Consider the following 22,755-nt stretch of genomic DNA (forward strand, 5'->3'; position numbering starts at 1 on the left):
CATATTGTTCAGGACAGGATTTTTTTGGGATCCAAAATGAAATGTTACAACGTTATCCACTGTTCACAGCCAGATCTGGACATTCCTACTCTGTAGCACAGTGTCCCCCTTTTTCTGCTAAATAGGGCCACAGTTATTTACAGATGAAGTTTCACTGCTTTTTACAAGCTGTTGCAATTGTATCTTATCTGTTCCTTTCTCTGTGAAATATTTTACGTGTGCTGCTTATCTGGTAATGATTGAAATAGTACTTTGAAAATCTAAAGAAAACAGAACAGGTATGGCTTGCTCTGGTTTGCTTTAGGGTTTTTTTTTATATGTATGTTTTATTCTGGAAAATTGATGAGAAATTAAATATTACAGTTTCGAGATGTCAGAGGCTCAACTCAACATGACTTTAATGTTTGGCTCTGTGTGCAGACAGAGCCTTGGATTTCAGCAGTCACTGGTGCACAGTGTAGACTGCTTCAGCACCAAATTCTCACTTGTAAGCAGTGCTTTAAGGAGATTTAACACCTGGCATTTTGCTAATTCTAAGGTTTTGGTCTGTAGTGTATGGTAAAGCTTCAGGAAGAGAGCACATGGTCGTCTGGGGAGCTTGGTTGGTTGAATGATTTTCGAGGAAACCTCATGAGGGCAGTATTAGGAATTGCAAAATGTGTCATAGCTGAGGAACTGAGTTCCCAAATGAACCTCAGGGCCTTACTTACTATGTAGGTGTTTTAGAACAGCAGGTGTTTTTGTGGGTTTTGTTTGGTTGGGGTTTTTTTTGTTGTTGAGGTAACTTTTAGTTAGACTATTTCTATTCCAACAAAATCCAGTGGGAAGTGACTAAGTGGATGCCTGTTGCTGGAAGCATGCCCTGCAGTCAGGATGGGATCAGAGCAGCTGTCCTGCAGCTTTTTGGTCAAGAGTAAGACACAAGGTGAATGTGGTTTGTCTGGTGCAGGAAACAGGTTTTGTAATTTATATTTTGGAATGAATTATTGTAGGTTTAGCTTTTGATGAGAGACAGACTGTTTTTGAAGTCAAATGTGTCATAATCAGCTGATAATGATTTTGACTCTTTTGCTTTTTAATCAAGTAGCTTGGGTAATGCTGCAATGGATATGACTCCAGTTTAAAGCAGAATTAAGAGAATTTGCCATTTATATTGACAGCTGAATTGTTCTCCCTTCTCTCCTTCATTTTTAGACAGCTGGGCTGGGAGTCTTCTCTGGCATTACTGTGAGACATGGGCCAGAAGGTCTCTCTACATTAGTACTCAGTGACTATTTATGACCTTCTCTAAGCTCTTAAATTATGTTGCTGGTTTTATAGACAAGGTGACAACAGAGTTTTCCAAACTTAAAAATAAGATGTGGACTGAGCAATGAGTTACATCTGTCAGTGAGACTGTTACTTGTCTTTAAGGATCTGTAGCAGTGTGTGACTGGAGGCTAGAATAAGCCCTTGCAAATTGGTCAAAGAAAAATAAGCTCTGTTTTTTTCAAAATCATTCTCAAGGCATGTTGCCCAGGCTGTTTTAAGGAATACCCAATTAGAGGCTGTCAGAAGATGTCTGGGATCAGGACCTCCCTGTTTTCCAGGCAATGGGTGTATTAGGCTTTAATTGGGAAGCAAGTGAACTGGCTATGGCGGAAAGTAGTTGGAGCAGAAGAAGAGACTTTCCTTGCTTAGAGGGTGGCTGGTATCTGCACCCCTGCCAGGATTTTCAGTGCCTGCTGCAGGGCAAGTGAAATGCCATGAGAGCTGAAGACATGTTTTCTTTAAAACTCTGAGTGGCAATTATACTAACTTGGACTTTTCCTTCAGTCCAAAGTTTAATGTGTCTCTGGTAAGGTTTGACTGTCAAACTGCCAGTGTCAGAAACTGGGCTGTATCCTGCTAAAATGACTCTTGCTACCCAACAGGAAAGCATTTCTGTCTGAACATACAGGTGCCTGCATAGGTCATTTCCCTGCTCTCCCAGGCCAAGAGCTGCGTTGTCAACAAACCAAGCTGTGAAGTGCTCCTGCCACTTCTGCGTTTCCTGTCCCTGTTCTGAGGCTGCTCTAAATGAAAGGGCCTTGCTATTGCCCTGATAACTAATCTATAGCACAGCTAACATCCTTGAGTAAAGAGATAAAGGCTTGCCAAACCCCAGCTGTTCTGGGTGTCTGGAAATAACAAATCTTTTTGATAGTCCTTCATGTCCAGCATGGGTTAGCCAAGTGTAGTGTTCCCATTCAGCAATAGGATTTTGAAGTGACTGAAAATGTTATGACCCTTACCTGGGAATCCATAGGTGTCCTGTTCTCTGGAGAATATTTGTACCTGGTAGTAATTCTCAAATGTCATTGCTTGGACAACAGTTATATTACATTCACCTATTTATAAACTGTCTCTAAAAAATATAATTGATAAGTAGAAAGAGTAAAAATGGAACTAAAAAGGACCACCTTATGCTATTCTGTACATGGGGGTGGGAACAGAGAATATTCCAATTTCAGGCTTAATTAGCTAATTACAGAATCAGAGAACTTGGAATCTTGGAATACGTGGCATAGAATACAGTGTGATTATTATGTGTAATTGAGCAGTTCAAAATTAAAATTAATGTAATCTTCAAGTCAGCTAACATGAAATGTGGCTTTTATTTTCCAGTGTCTGAAACTTGGAGTGACGAAACATGTCTCAGTCAGGTGAAAAAGTGAAGGTAAAGAGATGGCTGCATAGCCAAAATTTTGTTTGGACTCTATTCAGCTCCTGAAAATAGTCATGGTTTTACTGAAGTGGGAAATTGTGAATAAATGATACTTTATTGCTTCAGATGTGTTTCTTGAAAGGAACTGTCGAGTAGAAACAGCTTGTATGTGATTCTGGTAATAGGCTTGCTGGTGTTTGCTTTCACAGTCAGAATGGTGCCTTTACCTGAGGAAATTTCGTATGACAAACTTTCATTTTTAATGTTTTTGCCCACCTGGGTGGGCTTTAAAAAGATTGTTAGCAAATACATAATTACCTTGTAAGCAATTTCCCCTGTATCCTCCTGCCCCACTGGAAGTGTGGCAGGAAAACTGTTCTCACCATAAACTCATCTGTGAAGAAAACCTGATTCCAGCTAGCTCATAGGTCCCTAAATCAAGTGCCTTCAGTTCTTGTTTAGACTCCCATTAGGTTTTCAGTCGGTTGATAACAGCTGGTGGAGCACTGCCCTTTTTATAGCCCAAATCTCTTTGATAAGTTTTTCAGGCACATTTCTTTTTCCTGCTTTTGTGTTAGAAGTTACAGATTGTGGAGATTGGTGAACAGCTTAACAAGCAAAAGATTCATCTCTGATTGTATCTGGTAATCCTTACATTGCTGGGCAATGTTCATGTGTTTTTACATGTAAGCATATGTGTTATTTTTAAAGAAGGTATTAGCAGCAGATACCAGTCTTGAATAGGTATTTTTGACCTTTGGCTTAAAATCTTTTGGGATTTTTAGCTGTATTTACATTTTATGATTAATAATAGTGTGTTCTTGCAAGCCTGCAGATTTTTATTTTATCCAAGGGGAGAATACTGTTTATGTGTAGCCCAAGGTACTTACCTGATTTCTATTTGTATCAGCCTGCTTGGTGAATGGGCCTGTTCCCAGGTCTGCCTTGCTGTAGCAGCAAAAATTTATTTCATTCTCTACTTTTCCACATGCTTTATATACCTCTGCAGTTTATTGTGTAGAATCAATTGAGCTAGTTTTCAACTTTTTAGGGGGAAAGGGATCTCATTTATACTCCACCTTTGTTTTCTTGTCAGTTTTCCGACTCGGCAGGCTATGTGGGATTTGCTAATCTGCCCAACCAGGTTCACAGGAAATCTGTAAAGAAGGGCTTTGAATTCACACTGATGGTGGTTGGTAAGTGACTTCTTTAAGTATTTTTGACTGTTATACATCAACAACAAAATTTCTTTCAGATAGATGTGTTCGTCTTCGTACTTAGCAATTGACTGTTATGCAGAAGAGAAAGCTTTGAACCTCTGCACTTTCTAATTTTATCTCTTAGTATTTAGTCATGTTTAGTAGGAGGGAGTATTTGCAGTGATTGAAGATGATGACTTTGAGTCAACAGGACATTTTTGTATCCCTGACTCATTGTCAGATGGTAGGGATGGTTGTTTAGTCTTTCTCTGACTCCCATTTCCCCAGCTGAAGGCATGAAAGCACATGGTGGATATCTTGCTGTTGAAATGGTGATGCTGCTGTTGTGTGTGCTGTTCTGTACTGTACACTCTGTTGTCATAAACCTGTAATTGTCTTGTTCTGACAATGAGCACCTCTAAGTGTGTTTGATGGAGAGTCCTTTAGGCACAAAGCTCTTCCAGGAGACATGTTGAATTATCTTTGCATCAAATCAGTTCAATGTTATGAAAGTGCAAAGGGAGACTACAGTACTGTCACTCTTGTGTAGCACTACCTTGGAGTTACATGTTACTGAAAAATGAAAATGGGAAGAGATGCATTGCACCTCCTCCTTATTCTCTGTGCTCTGGAGTGCTGGTTGGGGTTATTTGTTGACAGTGCTCAGCAGTGTTTGTGAGACAAATAGGTAATTTGCAATAAGTGTTGTGTTTTTATTTCATGTAGTTTGACAGATAACTTCTCCATCCATAAAATAACATGGCCAGTTGTTCTAAGTGCTGTCCCCTTGAGTCCTTGGGTTAGGAAAAAAGTGACTTTTTGAAACTGAGATTTAATAGTTACATTTACATGTTTAACTTTATTACTTCAATGTAGGACAAAATGTGTATGACCTGAAGTTACAGAATTATGAAAACTCTCAGGTGAATTTGGAATAATTTTCTTTGATTTATGGTTTCATAGAACATACATAGACTTAACTGTAAGGATGCTAAACTTGACTGTCAGTTTGGGATTATTTCACCCATCTCCTTCCTAACAGTGTTCCAGGGTCAATTTCTAGCTCAGGAAAACCTTAAAGCTCCCAGAATTTTCAAGAGGAGAGTTACAGCTCCTTATTTCATAAGCTTAAATGAAAAAAGTAACTGAACTATCTCCAGATCTATAGTCCAAGTGCTGTATGACCTTTCAGCTTTTATTGTGACATCTATTACAGTAAACTTATAATTTTCATGTAACATTTACAAAAACACTGGAGGGTTGTTTTTCCGGTGTTTTCAAAGTGCTTAGCTGAACCTTTGATGTTTTTATATCAAAAGCTTGGGTGGATCCTGATGAACAAATTATTTTTCCTCCATAATGTGGGCTTGGAGAAAGACAAGGCTTTAAAAAGCTTGGGGTAAAAAGTGTATATGCTTAATAACCTGAATTATTTTGTTTGTAGGTGAGTCTGGCTTAGGAAAATCCACTTTAATTAACAGTCTGTTCCTGACTGATCTTTATCCAGAACGTTATATTCCTGGAGCTGCAGGTAAATGTGGTTTTGCAGTTCCTCCAGCACATACCCTATAAAATTTCACATTCTTTCAGTTAACATTGCTTCGTTCTGATAACTTCACCCATGGCATCTTTTCTCCATGCTATATTTTAATCCTCCAAATTATATTTTATTCAGCTGTCATGTTCCCATTTATATTTCTTTTCAAACACTCAGCTTTGGTTTCTTCATCACTTGTTATTAAAGAAATCCAACCCCCAAAACTTTTGGGTATCAATATACCTAAATGTGGTTTGCTCTAATCCCCATTTCCTCTAATGCTTTTTGCCTGTAATGCCTTCAATCCTGATTAGAGCTGTAAATACCTTTTGACAAACAATCTAGCACGTTTTTGAGTATTATAATTTTACTTTTGCATATTGTCATGACTAACCCTGTTTTACTTCACTGCTGCAGTTTATGTACAAAAATTTTGCCTAATAGCTTGTTCTTGTCTAGAAGATATTTTATGTTGTGTAGGTTACAATATTCTTCAGATGGCAGTTCCTCCTCAATTGCTCTCTCTCCTGTGGGGGTTTCTGCAGCAATTGATAGGCTTAATAACAATCCAAATGTTCCTTTATTTTAGAGAAAATAGAGAGAACAGTTCAAATCGAAGCATCTACAGTAGAGATAGAGGAGCGAGGGGTGAAGCTGCGTTTAACAGTAGTTGACACACCAGGATATGGAGATGCCATTAACAGCCAGGACTGGTATGTGTGTAAATACTGCTTTGTTAGTACAGTGTGTCTTACCCAAACACTCCTCTAGTGTCTCTGTCTTTTACGTTCCACATCTTCCAGTTTCAATTTTCTAACCCCTTCTCAATGTTTTTCAAAGTTTTGGTCAGGGTTCCCTAGACTGTCTGTGGTTCTGCCTCAGAATTGATGGCCTCTCCACCAGTCAGGTTCTCTGGCAACTGCAGTGAACTTTCTGTCTCCATGACCATTCCAATAGGGTGGAATTCTGGTGGGGGAAAATTTTTTGTCTTTTTACTTTCTGTGTCTGTGCCCCATCCAGTTTTCATGTTTTTAAAAGACAGTACTTTTCATTCCCTGTCCTTTATATATGCTGCTAGCAATTTTGATAGAACTACTTGGGTTTTTTGTTATGATGAAGTTACTTCTTGTAGCTTTCTCTTGTCTAAATGTCACTGATAATCTTTAATGGATGAGGTAATTGTTCAGCAGCTACACTGCACAACATACATAATTGCTTTATCATTATGATCGTGAAGAAAGGAGATGATCATGTAGCTAGAAAGGACCTGGGCAGTTTGTAACAGAATTAATAAGTTCATAAATGTATTTTCCAAATAATCATAATCAATTCCCTTGTACTGTGGAAAACTGATAACTTTTTTCAAATACAGGTGAGATCTATTAATGTGCTTACTGGGATGCCTGACTTACTCCAGCACAACTAGAACCTAAACTTTGGGTTTCCACATAGTTGCCTTTTAAGAAGTGCAAACAATATTTATTTTGCTTAGCCATTAATTTTGCTGACACTCTTTTGTGGTGGTAAACCTAAGGCAAGCAGAGTGTCACTGTGCAGAGCAAGGGAGCATGAAACTAACTAATACAGGTTGATTTGAGTTATTCAGTCTAAGTTAAAGATCAGGAAAGAGGCAAATAGTTGATAAAATAAGCATCTGTAATGCTAATAGAATGTTTTGTTCTTTTATTGACACAATGATGTTATCCAGAGCATTCTGAAGAACATAGTTGTCAGACATGGGTTTTCTCTTCTTTCTTTGGTGTACTGTGGGAACACAGCTAAAGTGAAGGCAGTGAAGTTCTATGATACACTAAATGAAAGTTTGAAAGTGAAGCTTCAGTGGGATTTTTATTTTCCTCCCACTTTTCCTCCTTTAGTAAGCTGAAAAAACTTGAAGTTTTGGAATAATACAAAGGCATCTTTCTAGACTGCAGCATGGTCTTGCTTATTTTGTGTGCTGTCGACTAGAGCTTCCTTCCGCTGGAGCTGAGAGCTCTGCAGCCTGTGTATTGTGTTACACAGAGCTCTTCCTGTTGATTGTGTGCTAATGCCCTTTGTTTATTCTCTTAAGATGTTTCTTAGAGACCTACGTGTTTGGATTTTTCCCCTTTCTTTTGGGAAGCTTCCTAAATAGAGTCACTCTATGGTGATTCAGACCCAGTAGAACAATTTACTGGCTTATACGTAGTTTGCTGTGACAAATCTTGAACATCAAAATATGTTACAGGAACAAATAGTACTTACATACCAGACAATAAAAAGGTGCAGTTAATGTCTCTCTTGTCTAATTTTCTTAAGTCACATGGAAAGCCTTTGAGCCATGGCAAGTGTCATTTTGACAAAGTCTGTTAATCTTTACAGGATGTTGCAGGGACTGGGATGGATAGACTCTTTGTTTCAGGCTGTAGTGAAGACTAACCCAGTGCAACCACCTTCCTTCCTTGGTAGTTCAGAGGAAGGAGCAAGTTCATGTTCTTGAACTTACGTTTGTGTTCAGGAGCATTTATTGCAGCCGTGGTTAACCAGTAGATGGTGCTGATCATGATCCCAGGTTTATACACCCCTTGTTTTGGAAAGGCTGCAATTTGTACGGACTATTTGTTTTTCAGGGTGATTTTGAAAAGGGGTGAATCACTGACACTATGTCTCTAGGAGGCAGCAATCACTGGGAGTGTTTCAAATTTCTTTCTCCTGAGTAGGTTTCCTAATGGCTTTTGGTTTCTGTCTGTGCACTGAAGAAAGGGCTAAATTCTAGAGTTTGACTTTCATGGATGGGAGCTGAGGTAAATTTTTATGTATTTTGCATCACAGAAAAAGGACGGGTGAGGATTATGTGCTGTCAGAAGTTTTTCCAGGTCTTCTGGATTGGAAGAACATCAGTGTTGGGAAATGAGTTGTTATAGATTTAGTACAACACACTTTCTAAAGCACATTATTTCTTGTTTTCCCAATGCCATTGTACTTAAAGCAGCCTGCAAGGAAAAGTGGAGCCTATCCACAGTTAACCCTAGTGATAATTTTTTAGATTCCATGTGAAGCTTTAGTGCTAGCTGGAGTTCTGTATTCTAGGATCAAACCGCACTGAGGATTGCTCTTGGCATCAGTTTGTGTGTGTTAGGAGAAGAGCAAAATTCTTTATGGTGGGAGGCTTGATGCATTTGATGTCTTTTCCATGCCTAAGCATGTTGGGATTGTGAGAGAAGCGTGTCCTTAAAGTGACATCATTCATGAGACAGAAGAAAAAGGATCTAATCAGGGGAGGAAAAAAAACTGCTTGATGCAAATCTGGTCTCAAAAAGAGATGAACTTGTTAGGTACTGTTGATCGTACACTTTGTTTCCTCTTGCTTGTAGTGTCGCAGGTCGTTGTTTGATAGCTGCCCTCTGGCTGCTGCTAATTCTTTTCCCCCTAATTTTAGTTTTTAACTGACTTATATTAAGTTGTATTTTGTGGGGTTTGGTGGCTTGATAATACTGTTCATTTTCCCCCAGTGGGCTTAAATGCAATGGCTGTGTTGTTTGCTGTTACGATACAGGATGTGCTATCTCCTCAGTAATGACAGCACAGTGGTATGAGCCAGGTGTTTCCCGGAAGTCAGGAGGTACAGGACACCAACGCTGTATTTATAGGGAAAATTATAGCTGTTAGAGCTAGAAAACCGCACGTAAACTAATTACATTGCCAGGGAAATGTGTGATAGTTCTTTCCTATTGTTAGTGCTTGCTTTCTGTCCTCATATTTGTATGTCTTCAGTCTTGTTACCTTTTACCAGCTAAGAGGAGAAGTATCAAAGATCAACGGGAATATAAACCATGTTGTTGTATTTCAGCATTGAGATGCTGTTTCTTAAAGAACAGCACTAAGGCCAAAACTCAGTGAGTTCCATGCTTTGCTGTGCTGTCTTCAGTAGTATGACTTAGAACAGCTAAATCTTGCAAAGGTGTAAGCATGTGTATATATACCACTATGGATTGATTCCTCCTCAGTCCAAAAGCTTACTGTGCTTTGGAAAATCAAATTCCCTCCAGGATCTCTACCATGATTCTTGTTGCTTTCTCTTATTATCTTCTTTACAGCCATGCTGCCCTGGGTTGAACGTCGCTGCCTGTCACAGTATTTACCATCATTCTGTCTTCATTTTCCACATTACTAATTGCTTTTTCCTGTTACCTTGTCTATTTCCTCCTTAAATGTCTCTAGTCAAATTTGTGCTTTTTCAGCAACAGAAACACTATTTTTCAAGTTAAGCTTTCTGCTTAGTTTCTCCCCAAGTAGTTTAAGACATGTTGATGACACACAGTCATCTGCCTAATCTTATCTACATCAGTGTGTTCATTTCCCTTCCCCTGCAGTACTTAATAGAAAGTGTCCTTTTATATTAATGGTGTTTGCAGGTGTCTACATGCTCTGGAATAGCTTAAAACGATCTTCTTATTAGTGTGTTGTGTTTACTTTTCTCTCTCTAGTCACTGCTTTTTGTATCTGATTAATCTACGTGATCAGATTTTGTGTTCCCTTACTTCTTTTTAGGGAACATTTTAAATTGCCTTGAACTAAGAAGGAATTATTTTTCTTTGCCAACAGAAAAGGATTCTGTAAGGTAACAAAAATAGCTTGATAAATCACGTGGTGCTCGAGTGCATGACTTGCAAGCGTATTTGTATCTAATTCAAACAGACTAGAATACCAAAATTTTTATAGGTAACTACAGAAACGTGGCTCTAGGGTCAGGGTTGTAAAGCAAGAGGATATACATGATATGTCATTTGCCAGCTGATTTAAAAAACAAATCCTTACCCCCACCCCTCAAAAAAAAGGCAGAAAAATCCTCAGTCTTCTGTTCCTGTCTGTGTTGTTTCCACTGAGTGCTTTTCTCTGAGCTTGCACTTGAAGTTCTTACCCTGTGAACAGAGTAACACTTGAAAGTAGCTCAAGGATAAGTAGACACTTGGTGGTTGTTACAAAAATATCTTTTTGCAGTAACAAAATACTTTTCCTCAGTACTAGATACAGTGCTAAGAAGTGGATTTTTTTTGTAACACAAATGCTTTTAATGAAAGTGTCATCCTCTTCCTGTTCTTATCTTTTTGTAATTATTTTCTTGTTATTTTAAAGCTGAGGTAAGATGCCTCTCTTTCTCCTCTCTTCCATACCACAGCTTCAAAACAATTATCCAGTACATTGACAACCAGTTTGAGCGATACCTGCATGATGAGAGTGGCCTGAACAGGCGCCACATCATAGACAACAGAGTCCACTGCTGCTTTTACTTCATCTCTCCCTTTGGGCATGGGTAAGCAAAAACTCTTGAGCTTGAGTATTTTAGGCTGTTATATCATGTTCATAAGCCTGTTTATTACTTGAGTGAGTAACTTAACTTTAATGTTAATTGAGTTACTTCCCAACCTGTCAGTTAACCAATGCAATTAAAATGGTCTTTGGGGATTAATGCTCTCATCTACTTTGTCCCCTTCTTGGCATTTAATATGGTTTTAAAGCAGTGAGTACTAGCATTGTTTATCACCCAGAAACATTACACTTTTAATATCCAATTTATTATATAGTGACAATTTTAACTGCAACTCAGCCTTTACACAGCCAAGCTGGTAAGCAAGGGCTCTGACTTAATTTACTGTGGAAATGCTGTTTATGTAGACACTTGAAATAATTTTTAATACATTTGGTCTGTTAAAAAACAAACAACACAAAGCCTATCACTTTTTTTAATCCTTTTATTTCCTCCTTGTTGGCAGACTGAAACCACTAGATGTAGAGTTCATGAAGGCTCTTCATGGAAAAGTCAACATTGTCCCTGTGATTGCCAAGGCTGATACACTGACACTGAAGGAGAGAGAGAGGCTGAAGAGAAGAGTAGGTCTAACACTTGATCATGAGAACAGAGCAACCCATACAATGTTAAAGCCAAATATAAAGTAATTTCAAACTGAAGAGGGGTGAATGATATTGGCCAAGGACCTAATCTTCAGGAAGTGTGAGGTGGGAAATCTTCACTGAAGTCTGATGTGCTTTACCAGTTACACTTGCTGAGAATCTGGCTGCTCTTGGCTTCATCCATCTTAGCAAGCAGTGCACCCCAACAGAGCAGGTTTTGAGCAACATGGTTTGTAACAAGGGCTCAGATCATCCACAGCAATAACGGAGATATTGGTGGCTGTACAAGTCTTTCACCTTAGATCTAATTTCCATTCCATTTCCACTAATCTCATCACAGAATAATCTGGTCAATGAACGTAAATATTTGATCTTGTGTGGTTTATCCTCTTTGATGGAGAATGACTTAATGCATCTTGTTAATGAAAGGAATGGGTAGGTGGTGAGATTCTGTTATGCTGAGAGGTGTCCCAGTAAAATTTATCAAAATCTAATTGACTCAAAACCAGTGCATTAATTTGTAAAGGCCTAACAGATTTGAACCCTACAAACCCTGTGAATTTTTACAAGTTTAATAACTTATGCCTTGAGTAGTGTAGGGATAATGAGCTGTTGTAAAATGCAGTCTGTATTTTACACCAGAGTATGCAAACATTTTTTCATGGTAAGATTCTATCTTTCATATTATATTTTCATGGAAGACACAGACAGTTGTTTTGATTGTGATCCTCTGGCTTCCAGGAGCCCTTTAGAATGGTTATTGGATCTTTACTCCAAGGGCTTTTGTGTGAGGGTATTTTTCTGTTTTCTGGAGAGAGACTACAGCTTTTATTTAGCTAGGAAAATAGTATAGTTAAAAGTATGCTGAACTCAACCTAAATTAGAGGATTTGTTTAGGGCTTTGTTGTGTGAACCAGTGCTACAATCACAGGTGTGACTGTGGTTTGTGTAGGCATGTAAGCAACTACAGTTTGACAGGATACTGTTTGCATTGCTGTTGTGTTTGTATAAAGCTCAGTGATGTAAGAAAACTTGCCCAAGAAATGGAATAGGCTCTTAGTGTCTGAGGAAGTTAAAAGTGGGGACAGCTGTGACTCTGTGAACCTTGTCTGCTTCGAAGACAGACGTCCACTGATGGGAGGAGAGGTATTGATACAGAACTGCCCAGCTCTGTGGTGAAGTTGAAAGGAGGAACCAAAAAATAAAAGGTCACTCATTGAGACAAAATGGACCTCTAGATCTTGCTGTGAGAAATTCTGTCCAGGCTCTTGAGCTTCTGTTTTGTTCCTCCACAAATGCTATGAGGTGATATCAGGTACTGTGGGCAAATTGAAGGAACTCATAGGGAAATAATAAGGCAAAAATGTGGCTGAATATGCTGGTTTTATTGCTTCTCATTTTCTGTGGGTGTTACTGACTTGGCAAAAAATTTTTATCTTATAGTAATATTGTTTGTGGAGCTGCTACTTTCTATACAGAAACTGTATTTGGTCTTTCAGCAGTGTCCTTCAGACTCAGTTTCCATAGGTACTTAGTTTTTGGTTCAGCATTCGTGAGCAGAATGATGTTGGAAGATCTGAAGGAAGCATTTAAGTGGAATGTTAATTACTTTACAGTAATGATAATTCACTGGGAATCTGAATGTTCTGTCTGTTCAAATACATAAAATGGACTGATACAAAAAAGGTCCTAGCTACAGTCATCTTCCACAAAAGTAGTTTTTAGGTAAAATGAAGAGGAATGTGGTTTTAGCAGGTTTCAATACTTGTAGTTGTTTTGAGGCTCTCACCTGTGCTCCTTTTATCTGCTGCTTGGTGGCCCCAGAGAAAAGCATTGTATAGTCCATGTGCTTTATGACATTCCCTTCTCTGCATTGTTAACACTGGATTTTAGCTGAAACATGGCAGCAGTGCAAACAAATGTTGCCCAATGTGAATTGGGAATTGCTTATATTTCAGTACAGTTCTGTAAGCAATGTTACATTGAGGGTTTATTGTGGAAGATGGAGATGAATCCCAGTTTACATACTCTGTGATGAACAGGTTAATTTAAAGACACCCTCTCTTGACCATATTTAGTGCTGATGCATGTCCAGCTCTTTCTAGTTTGAGCAGTTACTTTTAACTAACTAGTCTTTAAAACTGTCTTGGCTTACACATATGGACACCACATTTATGCATTGGCTGAGAACAGCGAGATGAATGGCATCTGTAGTCTGAGGGAGTGGTTAGGAAGCAGGTAAACAAGCCTTCATTATTTTTATACTGCTGGCAAAGGTCACTCTGCAAACTGAGTTTATATTAAGTCAAATGTATAATGTTGTTCCAAAGCTTTGAAAGTCAAAGCTACTGTATATTGTTCTAACTCAAAGCATCTTGGCGAACAGAGTCGCTAATCAAGAATAGGAATCAAAGCCCTGCTTTGCTGACGCAGCTTGCAGTCTTACTTTTTTTAGATGTTTCTGCCATTTGGCCATCAATCTGAAGTAAAATGTTTTTGTTTTGCCGCTACGGACTAAGCAGCAAGATTAGCTGGTGGTGCTTGCAGAGGAAACCCAGCTTGGAGTAATTCCTGTTTGGTCTTTCTGGAATTCAAAGTTATTTTTTTAAAAACTCTTGAGTGGGAAGAAATGCAAGGCAGTTTCACAAGCTGTGCCATGCAAGCCTGCTAAGGAAACATGCTCAAAAGAATGACTTCATGAGAGGGGAACTAATATTTTGACTTTTTTTTTTTTTTTAAATTTCCCATGGGAAGGCTAATCTTTAGGAACACAGAACCCTCTGAGGCCAATAAAATTCAGATTTGAAGCAGCAAAATGCTGTTTCATTGTTAGAACCATAAAATACAGTTTGTTTTTATTGCCATTCTTTTTCCTTTCAGGAAAGCACTAGGTTTAACAGCTGTAATATATTATTTTAGCACCCCTTGCTGTCGGCTTTCCCGTTATTGTTTCACTAGCAGTTATCTTTGAGATCTCAGCCAGGTTAAATGTCCTTTCTTGTTTCATGCTGCTAGTTAAAGTCATCTCACTGCAGTACTGCCACACCTCTCCCAGCTGTGCAGCTTCCATTATCAGTCCGCGACAATTTCGTTCTCTTCCATTTTGCAAAACAGTAGCAACACGCGCTGATTTAAATGTCACTGTGTGAATGGAGCTGTTAATTGCTTATTGGCAACACTTCTTCCCAAACGTCTATTTTCTTTTAAAAATCTTTCTCTCTGCGTAGGTGGAGGCTCAGTGTTTGATTCAGCATGAGCGCGTGTGTGAGTGCGGGGGATGTTTATGTACCTGGCAGAAAAACATTGTCGGGGGAATAGCCGTGGTTCATACATGGTCTTTCCTCTTCTAATGGTCTGGAGAAATGTTTTATTTTAAACAGCTGTTCAGTAATCAAGCTCTGGTTGGACAAGCTTCATTTTTACTGTAGCTGTCGGTTGCCATCACGACACAGGATGAGGGAACCCAACAATACTACGAGAAGGCTCATTAAGACCTCTCATCTATTTGAAGCCTGGTTGTGTTTGTGTTATCAAGTTAATCTCCAGTTATGTATGTAGTAATGGCACCACAAGTCCTTACGTAGGCTTTCCTGAATGTTTTTACCATTACCTCAAAACCCTCCCTGATTTGTCTGCCCTGAGCTCCTGCCTCACTGTAGTAGTGCAGCTGCTTGGTTCAGGTGCTGTTTGTGGGGTTACGGTTGCAGCTCCGTAGGGAATACTGCTCTGGGAAGTTTGCACAGTTAACCCTTTTCTTCTGAATCATCCAAGATCCCCTTGAAGAGAGTCGTTGTGGAACCTCAGCATTTTTCATGCTCTGCTCATACCACCATGTTTTCTTTACTGAAAGGAAGTCTTGTCAGTGCATTTAATGTAGGGATAAGAGCTGACTTAAATATTTTTAGTAGTTTGGCAGTCGAAGCATTCCCTTCAGTTTCGAAGAAAGGATTGACTTGTGCCACCTTTTGAAACTGCCAGAGGCTTAGAGTTACGTTAGCTGCTCACCCTGCTGTGATTTCATTAGAAAAAGAATGTATGCAGGAACAGAGGTACTGTATGGTCATCTCAGACATTAGGCACAGTAAAGAAAACTGTTTATGGGCATTTTTTTCTTAGTTGATTTTTAATTACTTTCTCCAGTTTAAGTGGACAATAAGCTTTTGTCTCTGATTCAAGTGGCAGTAGGCACTGTCTTTTACATTTTTCTATGTATCAAATACACAAAAACGTATTTTGATGAGGGCTGAATGGTTTTGATGCTGTAGCTAGTGAATCCCTTCTCCAAGTTCATTGCTTTTACTCCTTTTTCATATTAGCTTCACTTTGCTTTTGTCTGACTCTGTATTATGTGTCATGTAAGTCTTCTGGGTATTTTTAATGATTTACATGCTGTGTTTTCTAAAAATGCATTTATCTTTTGTGCCTTTTAAAAACTTTTCAAGCCTCTGTTATTTGGCACTGTGGACACTAAGTCAGGTGCATGTTTGTGACAGACTAGTAAATAAATTGTATGTATTTTTAACTGAATACCTCTTCAATGAAAGAAGAATTTATTGTTCCTTCTCTTTTGTAAACTCTCAGGTTCTGGATGAGATTTCCGAACATGGCATTAGGATTTATCAGCTCCCTGATGCAGATTCTGATGAAGATGAGGAGTTTAAAGAACAAACTAGAGTTTTAAAGGCAAGTTTCACTCCTAGATTATTATTTTGCTGCACTAGTTCTTCCATCTGCAATATGCCTAAAGGTACTTTATTCCTTTTATTATGTGTTGAAAATTGCAGTTTTCTTTGGGTGTTGACTCTGAATTATAATTCTTCTTATTCCAGTCTCTGCTTTATCAGAACTCCAAATGTAGTGTGTCTTTCTTTTGAGTGTAAGCCACTGTTCACCAAGAACTATTCTTTGCAGTCTGTTTTCTGACACAAATGTTTTAACATACAAGCAAGGAGAGAGAATGTATGTGTGTTATGGTTGCTGTACTAATTAACAACTTTCCTCTTGTTAGAGCAGATAATAAAGGTTTTACTGAAGTAATTTCCTCTGTGCTGTGATACTTGCAAAGGTAGTTGAAGAATGTATCTGAAATTCCCTCTCTAGCAACTTTAATCTGTATCTGAAGTATGTTTCTGTTGGCTGTTCTCCATGCATGATGTTATGTCAGGTGACACATTATGTCCAAACTGTATTTGAACAACAGTCAAGTGTTCCTAAAGCAAAGCGTCATTTCCTTCTGTGCCTCTGGTAAGACAAACTGATCCTAACAAAGCTACAGGTGTCCATAAGGAGAGATTGTGTTGCCTAGAATAGGATTTGTTGGTTTTCTGATGTGGAAGGATTTTAGTAGAGAGCATTTGTCAACATTTCTTTCCCCCCCTTGCCTGTTTGTAATTGAAGTCTTTGTGCTTTCTTTAAAAGAAGGACAAAACAAAGGACAAGAATTAACCAGTAACTTGTTTTGCTCTGTCTCAACTAGGCTAGCATTCCCTTCGCTGTTATTGGATCCAATCAACTTATCGAGGTGAAGGGGAAAAAAATCCGGGGCCGCCTGTACCCCTGGGGAGTTGTGGAAGTTGAAAATCCAGAGCACAATGATTTCCTTAAGCTGCGCACAATGCTGGTGTGAGTAATGGTGAAGTGACTCCATCTCCTGTGCTGTCACAATGACTAAAGAGTTATAAGAGCATGAGCTCCTTAGTGACTCTTTAGTCCCCTGCAGCTTGTTTTGATGCTGTGTCCTCTGACTTCAGAAAACAGTGCTATACTTTACACTGGCAGATAGATGTGATGGTTTTATGCTTTATGTGAACTGATTGGATGGATTTACGTATAAACCAAAGTTTTGTTGCAGTTCAGTCTGTGGGGCAGAGAGACTTTTAAAATATTATTCAAAGTGAAGAGCAAAGTTCAGTTTTCTTGGCAGTATAGGAAATCCTTTGTTAAATGTGATACCCCACCCCTTTATGGCTTTAGCTGATAGGATATTCTGCCTGCGTAAATGGGTTTAAGTGTTTTTTTAAAATGATGTTTTGTTGCTGTTGGAAATTGAATTCTGTTGTTCCAAATTCAGTCTCCTTAGGGCAGGGATTGCCCTCTGCTGGGCATTGGGAGCAAACGGGTTTTCCTTTTGTTTTTTGACAATTGGAAATTGTTAGGCAATGTCAGCTGTTGTGTGAGCCAAGGAGCTCCACCTAGTTCTCAGTTACAAATTATACTTAACAGCACTTAGGAGTCGTAAAATACTTTAGGAATCAAAGTATCTTGCTGAATAATCGTCTTTGCAAGGTTCTTAGTGCTACAGAGACTGGTACAAACAACTCCTCTAAAGCAGTTAGTGGTCAACAGGAGGACAGCATACTTTGGGTCTTTGAAGAATGTTGGTGGGGGCACTTAGGTATGAATTAAAGACCAGTGAACCAGAAAGCAGAGTTCTGTCTGGCTTTATGGCAGGCTTCAAGGCTTTATCTGTCTGGTAAATACATCCATTATATAAAACAGAAATAGAAGACAAAAGGGTGTTTTTCTTTGTTTTGATGAGAAGCGCACACAGTGTTTAATATCCCTTTGCATATTCTAGAACACATATGCAGGACCTGCAGGAGGTGACCCAAGACTTGCACTACGAGAACTTCCGTTCGGAGAGGCTAAAACGCACTGGCAAGTAAGTCTGTGCAAACCTCTGGGCTTGTGACAATGAACTTGCTCTTCCTCCTGACATCCTACCTGTAACTAATTATTTTGGATGAGATTTCAGTCTGTGGAATGACTGAAATTTGTATGAAAGGCTGTTCTTGAAGGGGAGTAATGTATAGCAGAGCGCCGTGCTTACAAGCACCTGTTGTTGGTTGTGTCCATACCCTTTTGTTGGTGCTTTTAATTGGAATGTGCATGAAGAGATGGTCTGCAAGCAGGATAGGTGTTTATTTAATGACGTCTGCTTGGAGAAAATAAATGCTAGTGGGCACATTTAAATGGGCCTCAGGCTACCTGATGAGGTAGGATGTTGCTTCTCCAGTTATTGCAGGACTGGCTACTTCATGTATAGCCAAAGAGAGAAGTTTAGACCAAACAATCTTTCCTGATAATATGTGGGGGGTTTGTGGAGTTTTCTTTTTTTCTTTTTTTTTTTTTTCTTCCTGGTAAGGTTTCTATCCTTGGCAACTTCATGCAAAAAATCTGCATCTACCTTTGGTGCATCTTTTTCGATAGCAACTTATTCTTGTCCACACATCATTTGTTCTTTAAGTATTCAACAAAGCATTTTGATCTGAAAGAAGAAAGGAAATAGCCTACACAGCTTTTTAGTGATTGATTTTTGTACCTTGGATAGATGGTGGAGGAAATCTCTTCATTAGAGTAACTTGTAGAAAAAGCTGTATAGCAGTGAAGAAATCAAATTCTGATGAATGGAGAGTGAATAACAGGAGTCTGTAGGGTAAACATGGCCTGTTACAAATGGGAAGCAGGAGTTTAAGAATGCCCTAATTTCCCCTACGCATGTAGGCTGTGTTTGATGGTATATTAATTGAAATATGAGCCTTGAATCTGTTCTTGGAGATTTTTACTTCTGTATTTTATACTTTCAATGCATTCTTCTCTTCAACAGGCCTGTCGAAGAGGAAGTGGTAGACAAGGATAGAATCCTCCAGCAGAAAGAGGCTGAGGTAAGAGGGAGCTGCTAAAATTGTTGTGCTTTAACGTAACATGTTGTGTTCCAATTTCAGTATTCTACATCAGTTACTGCCTACAGAGTGTTCAGTTGGAGTTGTGGAAAATGACAGACCCAATGTGAACATTCAAGTTGCTCATACAGTGTTTTGTTTGTAGTTCCTTGCATTGTGGACGAGAGGTAGTGTGTGGACTCTTGCTCGTAGGCAGGATACTTATCACTTCCCATTTATTTATTAATTTGCCATATGGATATTTGCTACTTTAAGTATTGAAATCAGTTTATGTTTGTCAGCTACATATGCTGCCTTCAACATAGTATGTTGGGATAGATAGCAGTCTCATGTCATTTCAGATGTGCATGTGCTTACTGCAAGCATGTTACCAGTAAAGTCTTCTTAGGTCTTGTGGAGTAGAATAGGGCTGTTGAGTCTTAAAAGTGCCATGATATAATTAATGTGTATGTTTTTTCATCTTTAGTCTCAGCTTAATTCATAGTGTCTCTGTTGCACTTGTTAACTTATGGATTTGCTGTTTTCAAACTCTGGTCAGAGTCTGATTTCAAACTCTCACTCTGGTCAAGTTACTGCTGGGCCTTTCAACTTAATATTTTTGTGCAAAAGAAAAGATGCAGAAATTTTTAACAGTATTTAATTTCAAGCAGGACACTGCCAGTGTTTGACTGCTTGCACTGTGAAAACTTGACGCTTGCTGCCAATTGCAAGATATTGTTTTTTCTGTTTATCCTTTTATCCAGTTCAGCTTGGATCCAAGTCCCTAAGTGCAGGAAGGCATGATTTATAAGATCAGTGCATATATGCAGTGATTTGGAGTAAGAAATCAAAACCTGCCAGCAGCTTTGTGTGTTTCTGAGGTGAAAGATTGACTCCCATACATGGAGAATTTTGAAATGTAGTTGCTTGTGTCTATGCATTTCCTTTTTCCTTTATAGCATCCATATTTAAAAATAGCTAACCCTGGTGAGCTATTGGCTAACCCTGGCGTGTTGACATAAATAGCAAAAAATGTTCCTAGGAGGAAATGTAGAAGCAGCTGATTATCACCATAATTAGTAACTAATAATATGAATTACTGGAGATTAAACGAGCTGCATATTTATCACTGTATAACTTCATTTCAGCAGTGTAAGCACACTCGATGGCAGTGCACTTGCAAGAGTAGAACTTCTGCAAGTGCTTTGTACACAAATTAACTGCCTCCCATTTAATGTGTGTGCAAACCACCACAGCCCATCAGATGAGAGCCAGTGCTGCTGGATGCTGTGAAAATGTCAAGAGCATTTTTTGAAGTGTTATTTGTTTTACTTTTCCTTAATGCTTGTGAGATTCAGGCAGTAGACTTAGAGAATTTAAGGCATAACTGTTTCTCCTGTTACTTGAACTATGTAAATTATACATGTCTAGTAGTTAAGGAGAAACTTGGGTATCCTTGTAAAACTATTTTAAGACTTATGTCTGAAAAAATTCCCCTATAACCATTTCCCCTGGAAACTGTTGATATGGCAGCACATTATTATATACTGGTCTGTTCTGACCACTGTGTGAATGTATAGATTCATATATGTATGTAAGTATGGATATATTAATGTATAGATTTTTTCAAATATGTAAGTATGCAAATGTGTCTTACATAACATGGCTAAAGGGATGGAATTTTGAATTTCTTGGAGGACAGTCTTTGAAAGCTTCCTCTGGAGCTAATCATCTCTGAATAATTGCTGCTGAAGTTGCAGAGGATTAGGTTAGAACTTGAAAAAACAAATACATTTTTAACTTTGGCATTCTATTGTCCCAAAGAGATCAAGAGGCTTTGCTGAATCTTCTGTAGATAAGCTACTGTGAAGTCACTTCATCTCCAAATCATCCCTAAGGTGCAGACTGGGAAAAATCTGTGGAGGAAAGAGGCACAGAGGAAATGGGCTTGCATTCCATGGCCTTCACAGAGAAAACAAATATCCATTTCCCCTCCTGTTTTGCATTCCCATCAGTAACGGTGCTTGAAGTTCTATTTACAGTTTTGTGAGGTTTATATAACCTTGGAAGGAATGAATGCTTGGGCTAGTGCCAGGATCATCTTTATCAAGGCATCACTTTTGCGAAATGATCTTTTATTGTGCCAAAGGACATGGTCCCCAGTTCAGCAATTTGGAATTGCTAATCTGTCATTTTGGATTTATTGCTCTGTCTGGTTGTGCTTTTGCTCATTTGCAAGTGATGACTTGTTTTTCTGAGCTGGAAAGTGCAAGTAAGAATAAAGATACTCATCTTATTTACTATAAATATGCTGCATTACAGATTATTTTGATGTTGTAGTGTAAATGGACACAAACTTAGTTTGTAGTTTTGTGCCATGTTCTTCCTACTCCAAAAACATATTGTAATAAAAACCTTTCAAAGTTTTGAAAGGCAATACTTCCAGAAAAATGTTAGGGCTGTGATTACATAAAAACAGCAAGGAATAAACTTCCTCTGGTTTCTCCAGTGAGCTACCCTGAGGCTTTGGGCAAATCCCTTTGCTCTGCTGTCTGCAGTGAAGTTGGTCAGCAGTGGGCCGAGTCTAGCAGAATGAACTGCAATATTGAAATTGTTTTCTGTCTTTCCACTTTCTGACCGTGTTTAACCCTTTGGCAGATGAGATGAAGAGCCTGGGTTAGTGTGGCAGTCAGTGGGGGGACAGCCTGCAGTGAGAGGGCTGCCAGGTGGGGGCCAGCAGGGGCCCTGTGGGTGAGTGAGGATGTGATGAATGTGTGCAGGTAACTGCCTGGTATTGCAGGTATATGGGAAAGTATTTTCTTGAAAGATCAGATGGAAACTTATGTGAAGAGACAGCATGACTGCTGATGAAGACCTGCAGATCTGAGGGAAATAAAACCCCGGTCTAAAGTGTAATTTGTTTGTGGGATGTTATTGCCCAATGTAGGGAGGCTTCAGCCTTGCTCTGTGAAGTGATGTAGTCTTAGACCTGAAGAATATCATAAGAGGAAAACCGTTAGTAAGCAGTTAGCAGTGGGAATCCCTTAGGCACTGGAATGAAAAACACCTTTTTTTATTATTTTTTTTTTTTTTGTCCCTTTGAGTTGTTTTTTGAAGGAATGGTGCATTCTGCCCATGTGGTGTGATGACTGTGGCCATAGTGATTTTTGCTCTTTATGTCAACATGTCCTATGAAAGACATTTATATCAATGGTAGCCCCGTTTCTACTACAGTAAACTTATCAGGAGTATTTTTCTTGTCTTCAGTTAACAAGGTTATTTGTATTCTTTGGTATTGGAAGCATTTTTAATCAACAGCAACTGTCATGGGAACATCCACTAGGAAAATCCACTGTGCAGTTTTCCATCTTGCTATATTCTTGCAGGCTCTTCCACAGTGTTCAAACAGGAGCAGTATTTGTTGGTATTGTGATGAAATCTCGCAAGTAAAGCAGAGCTGTGTGTCAGTGGTTTCTGTTCAGAGCACTGAAGCTATTAAGAATGTGTATGGTTCACTTTAACTTTGTAACCTTGACTCTCGTTTCAAATGTTTGTTTCCTTTCCATGTTGCTGCAGTAGTTACATGATAGTTTGAACTTAATTTTTGGTCCTGACATAAGTAAACTAAGTGGTGCTTGCACCAAGGTTAAGTTTATTCTTCTGCCTTTGTTATCTGAGAATTCACGGGGATTATTTGTTTTAGCAGATTTCTAAACATTGTTTCCTAGCTTCCTTTTCATGATGTGCATTGGCCCTGCTCTGTCGCGTTGTAGCATTTGT

At 38.8% G+C, this 22,755-nt stretch overlaps 1 protein-coding gene across 1 annotated transcript in view; it reads left to right on the forward strand.

Annotated features, from left to right (window-relative positions):
- The first annotated feature begins 2,626 nt into the window (after nucleotides 1–2,626).
- LOC103804227 (septin-2) overlaps nucleotides 2,627–22,755 on the forward strand; it is a 31,924-nt gene continuing 11,795 nt past the window's right edge. The window contains exons 1-10 of the mRNA XM_009076825.1: nucleotides 2,627–2,698; nucleotides 3,783–3,882; nucleotides 5,330–5,416; nucleotides 6,012–6,135; nucleotides 10,581–10,715; nucleotides 11,176–11,293; nucleotides 15,896–15,997; nucleotides 16,791–16,936; nucleotides 17,892–17,975; nucleotides 18,921–18,978. Coding sequence (XP_009075073.1) covers nucleotides 2,672–2,698; nucleotides 3,783–3,882; nucleotides 5,330–5,416; nucleotides 6,012–6,135; nucleotides 10,581–10,715; nucleotides 11,176–11,293; nucleotides 15,896–15,997; nucleotides 16,791–16,936; nucleotides 17,892–17,975; nucleotides 18,921–18,978 — 981 coding nt within the window. The 5' untranslated portion in view covers nucleotides 2,627–2,671. The remainder of the gene's footprint in view (nucleotides 2,699–3,782; nucleotides 3,883–5,329; nucleotides 5,417–6,011; nucleotides 6,136–10,580; nucleotides 10,716–11,175; nucleotides 11,294–15,895; nucleotides 15,998–16,790; nucleotides 16,937–17,891; nucleotides 17,976–18,920; nucleotides 18,979–22,755) is intronic.

Source organism: Acanthisitta chloris, unplaced genomic scaffold (assembly GCF_000695815.1).
Source record: "Acanthisitta chloris isolate BGI_N310 unplaced genomic scaffold, ASM69581v1 scaffold43616, whole genome shotgun sequence".
NCBI lineage: Eukaryota > Metazoa > Chordata > Aves > Passeriformes > Acanthisittidae > Acanthisitta > Acanthisitta chloris.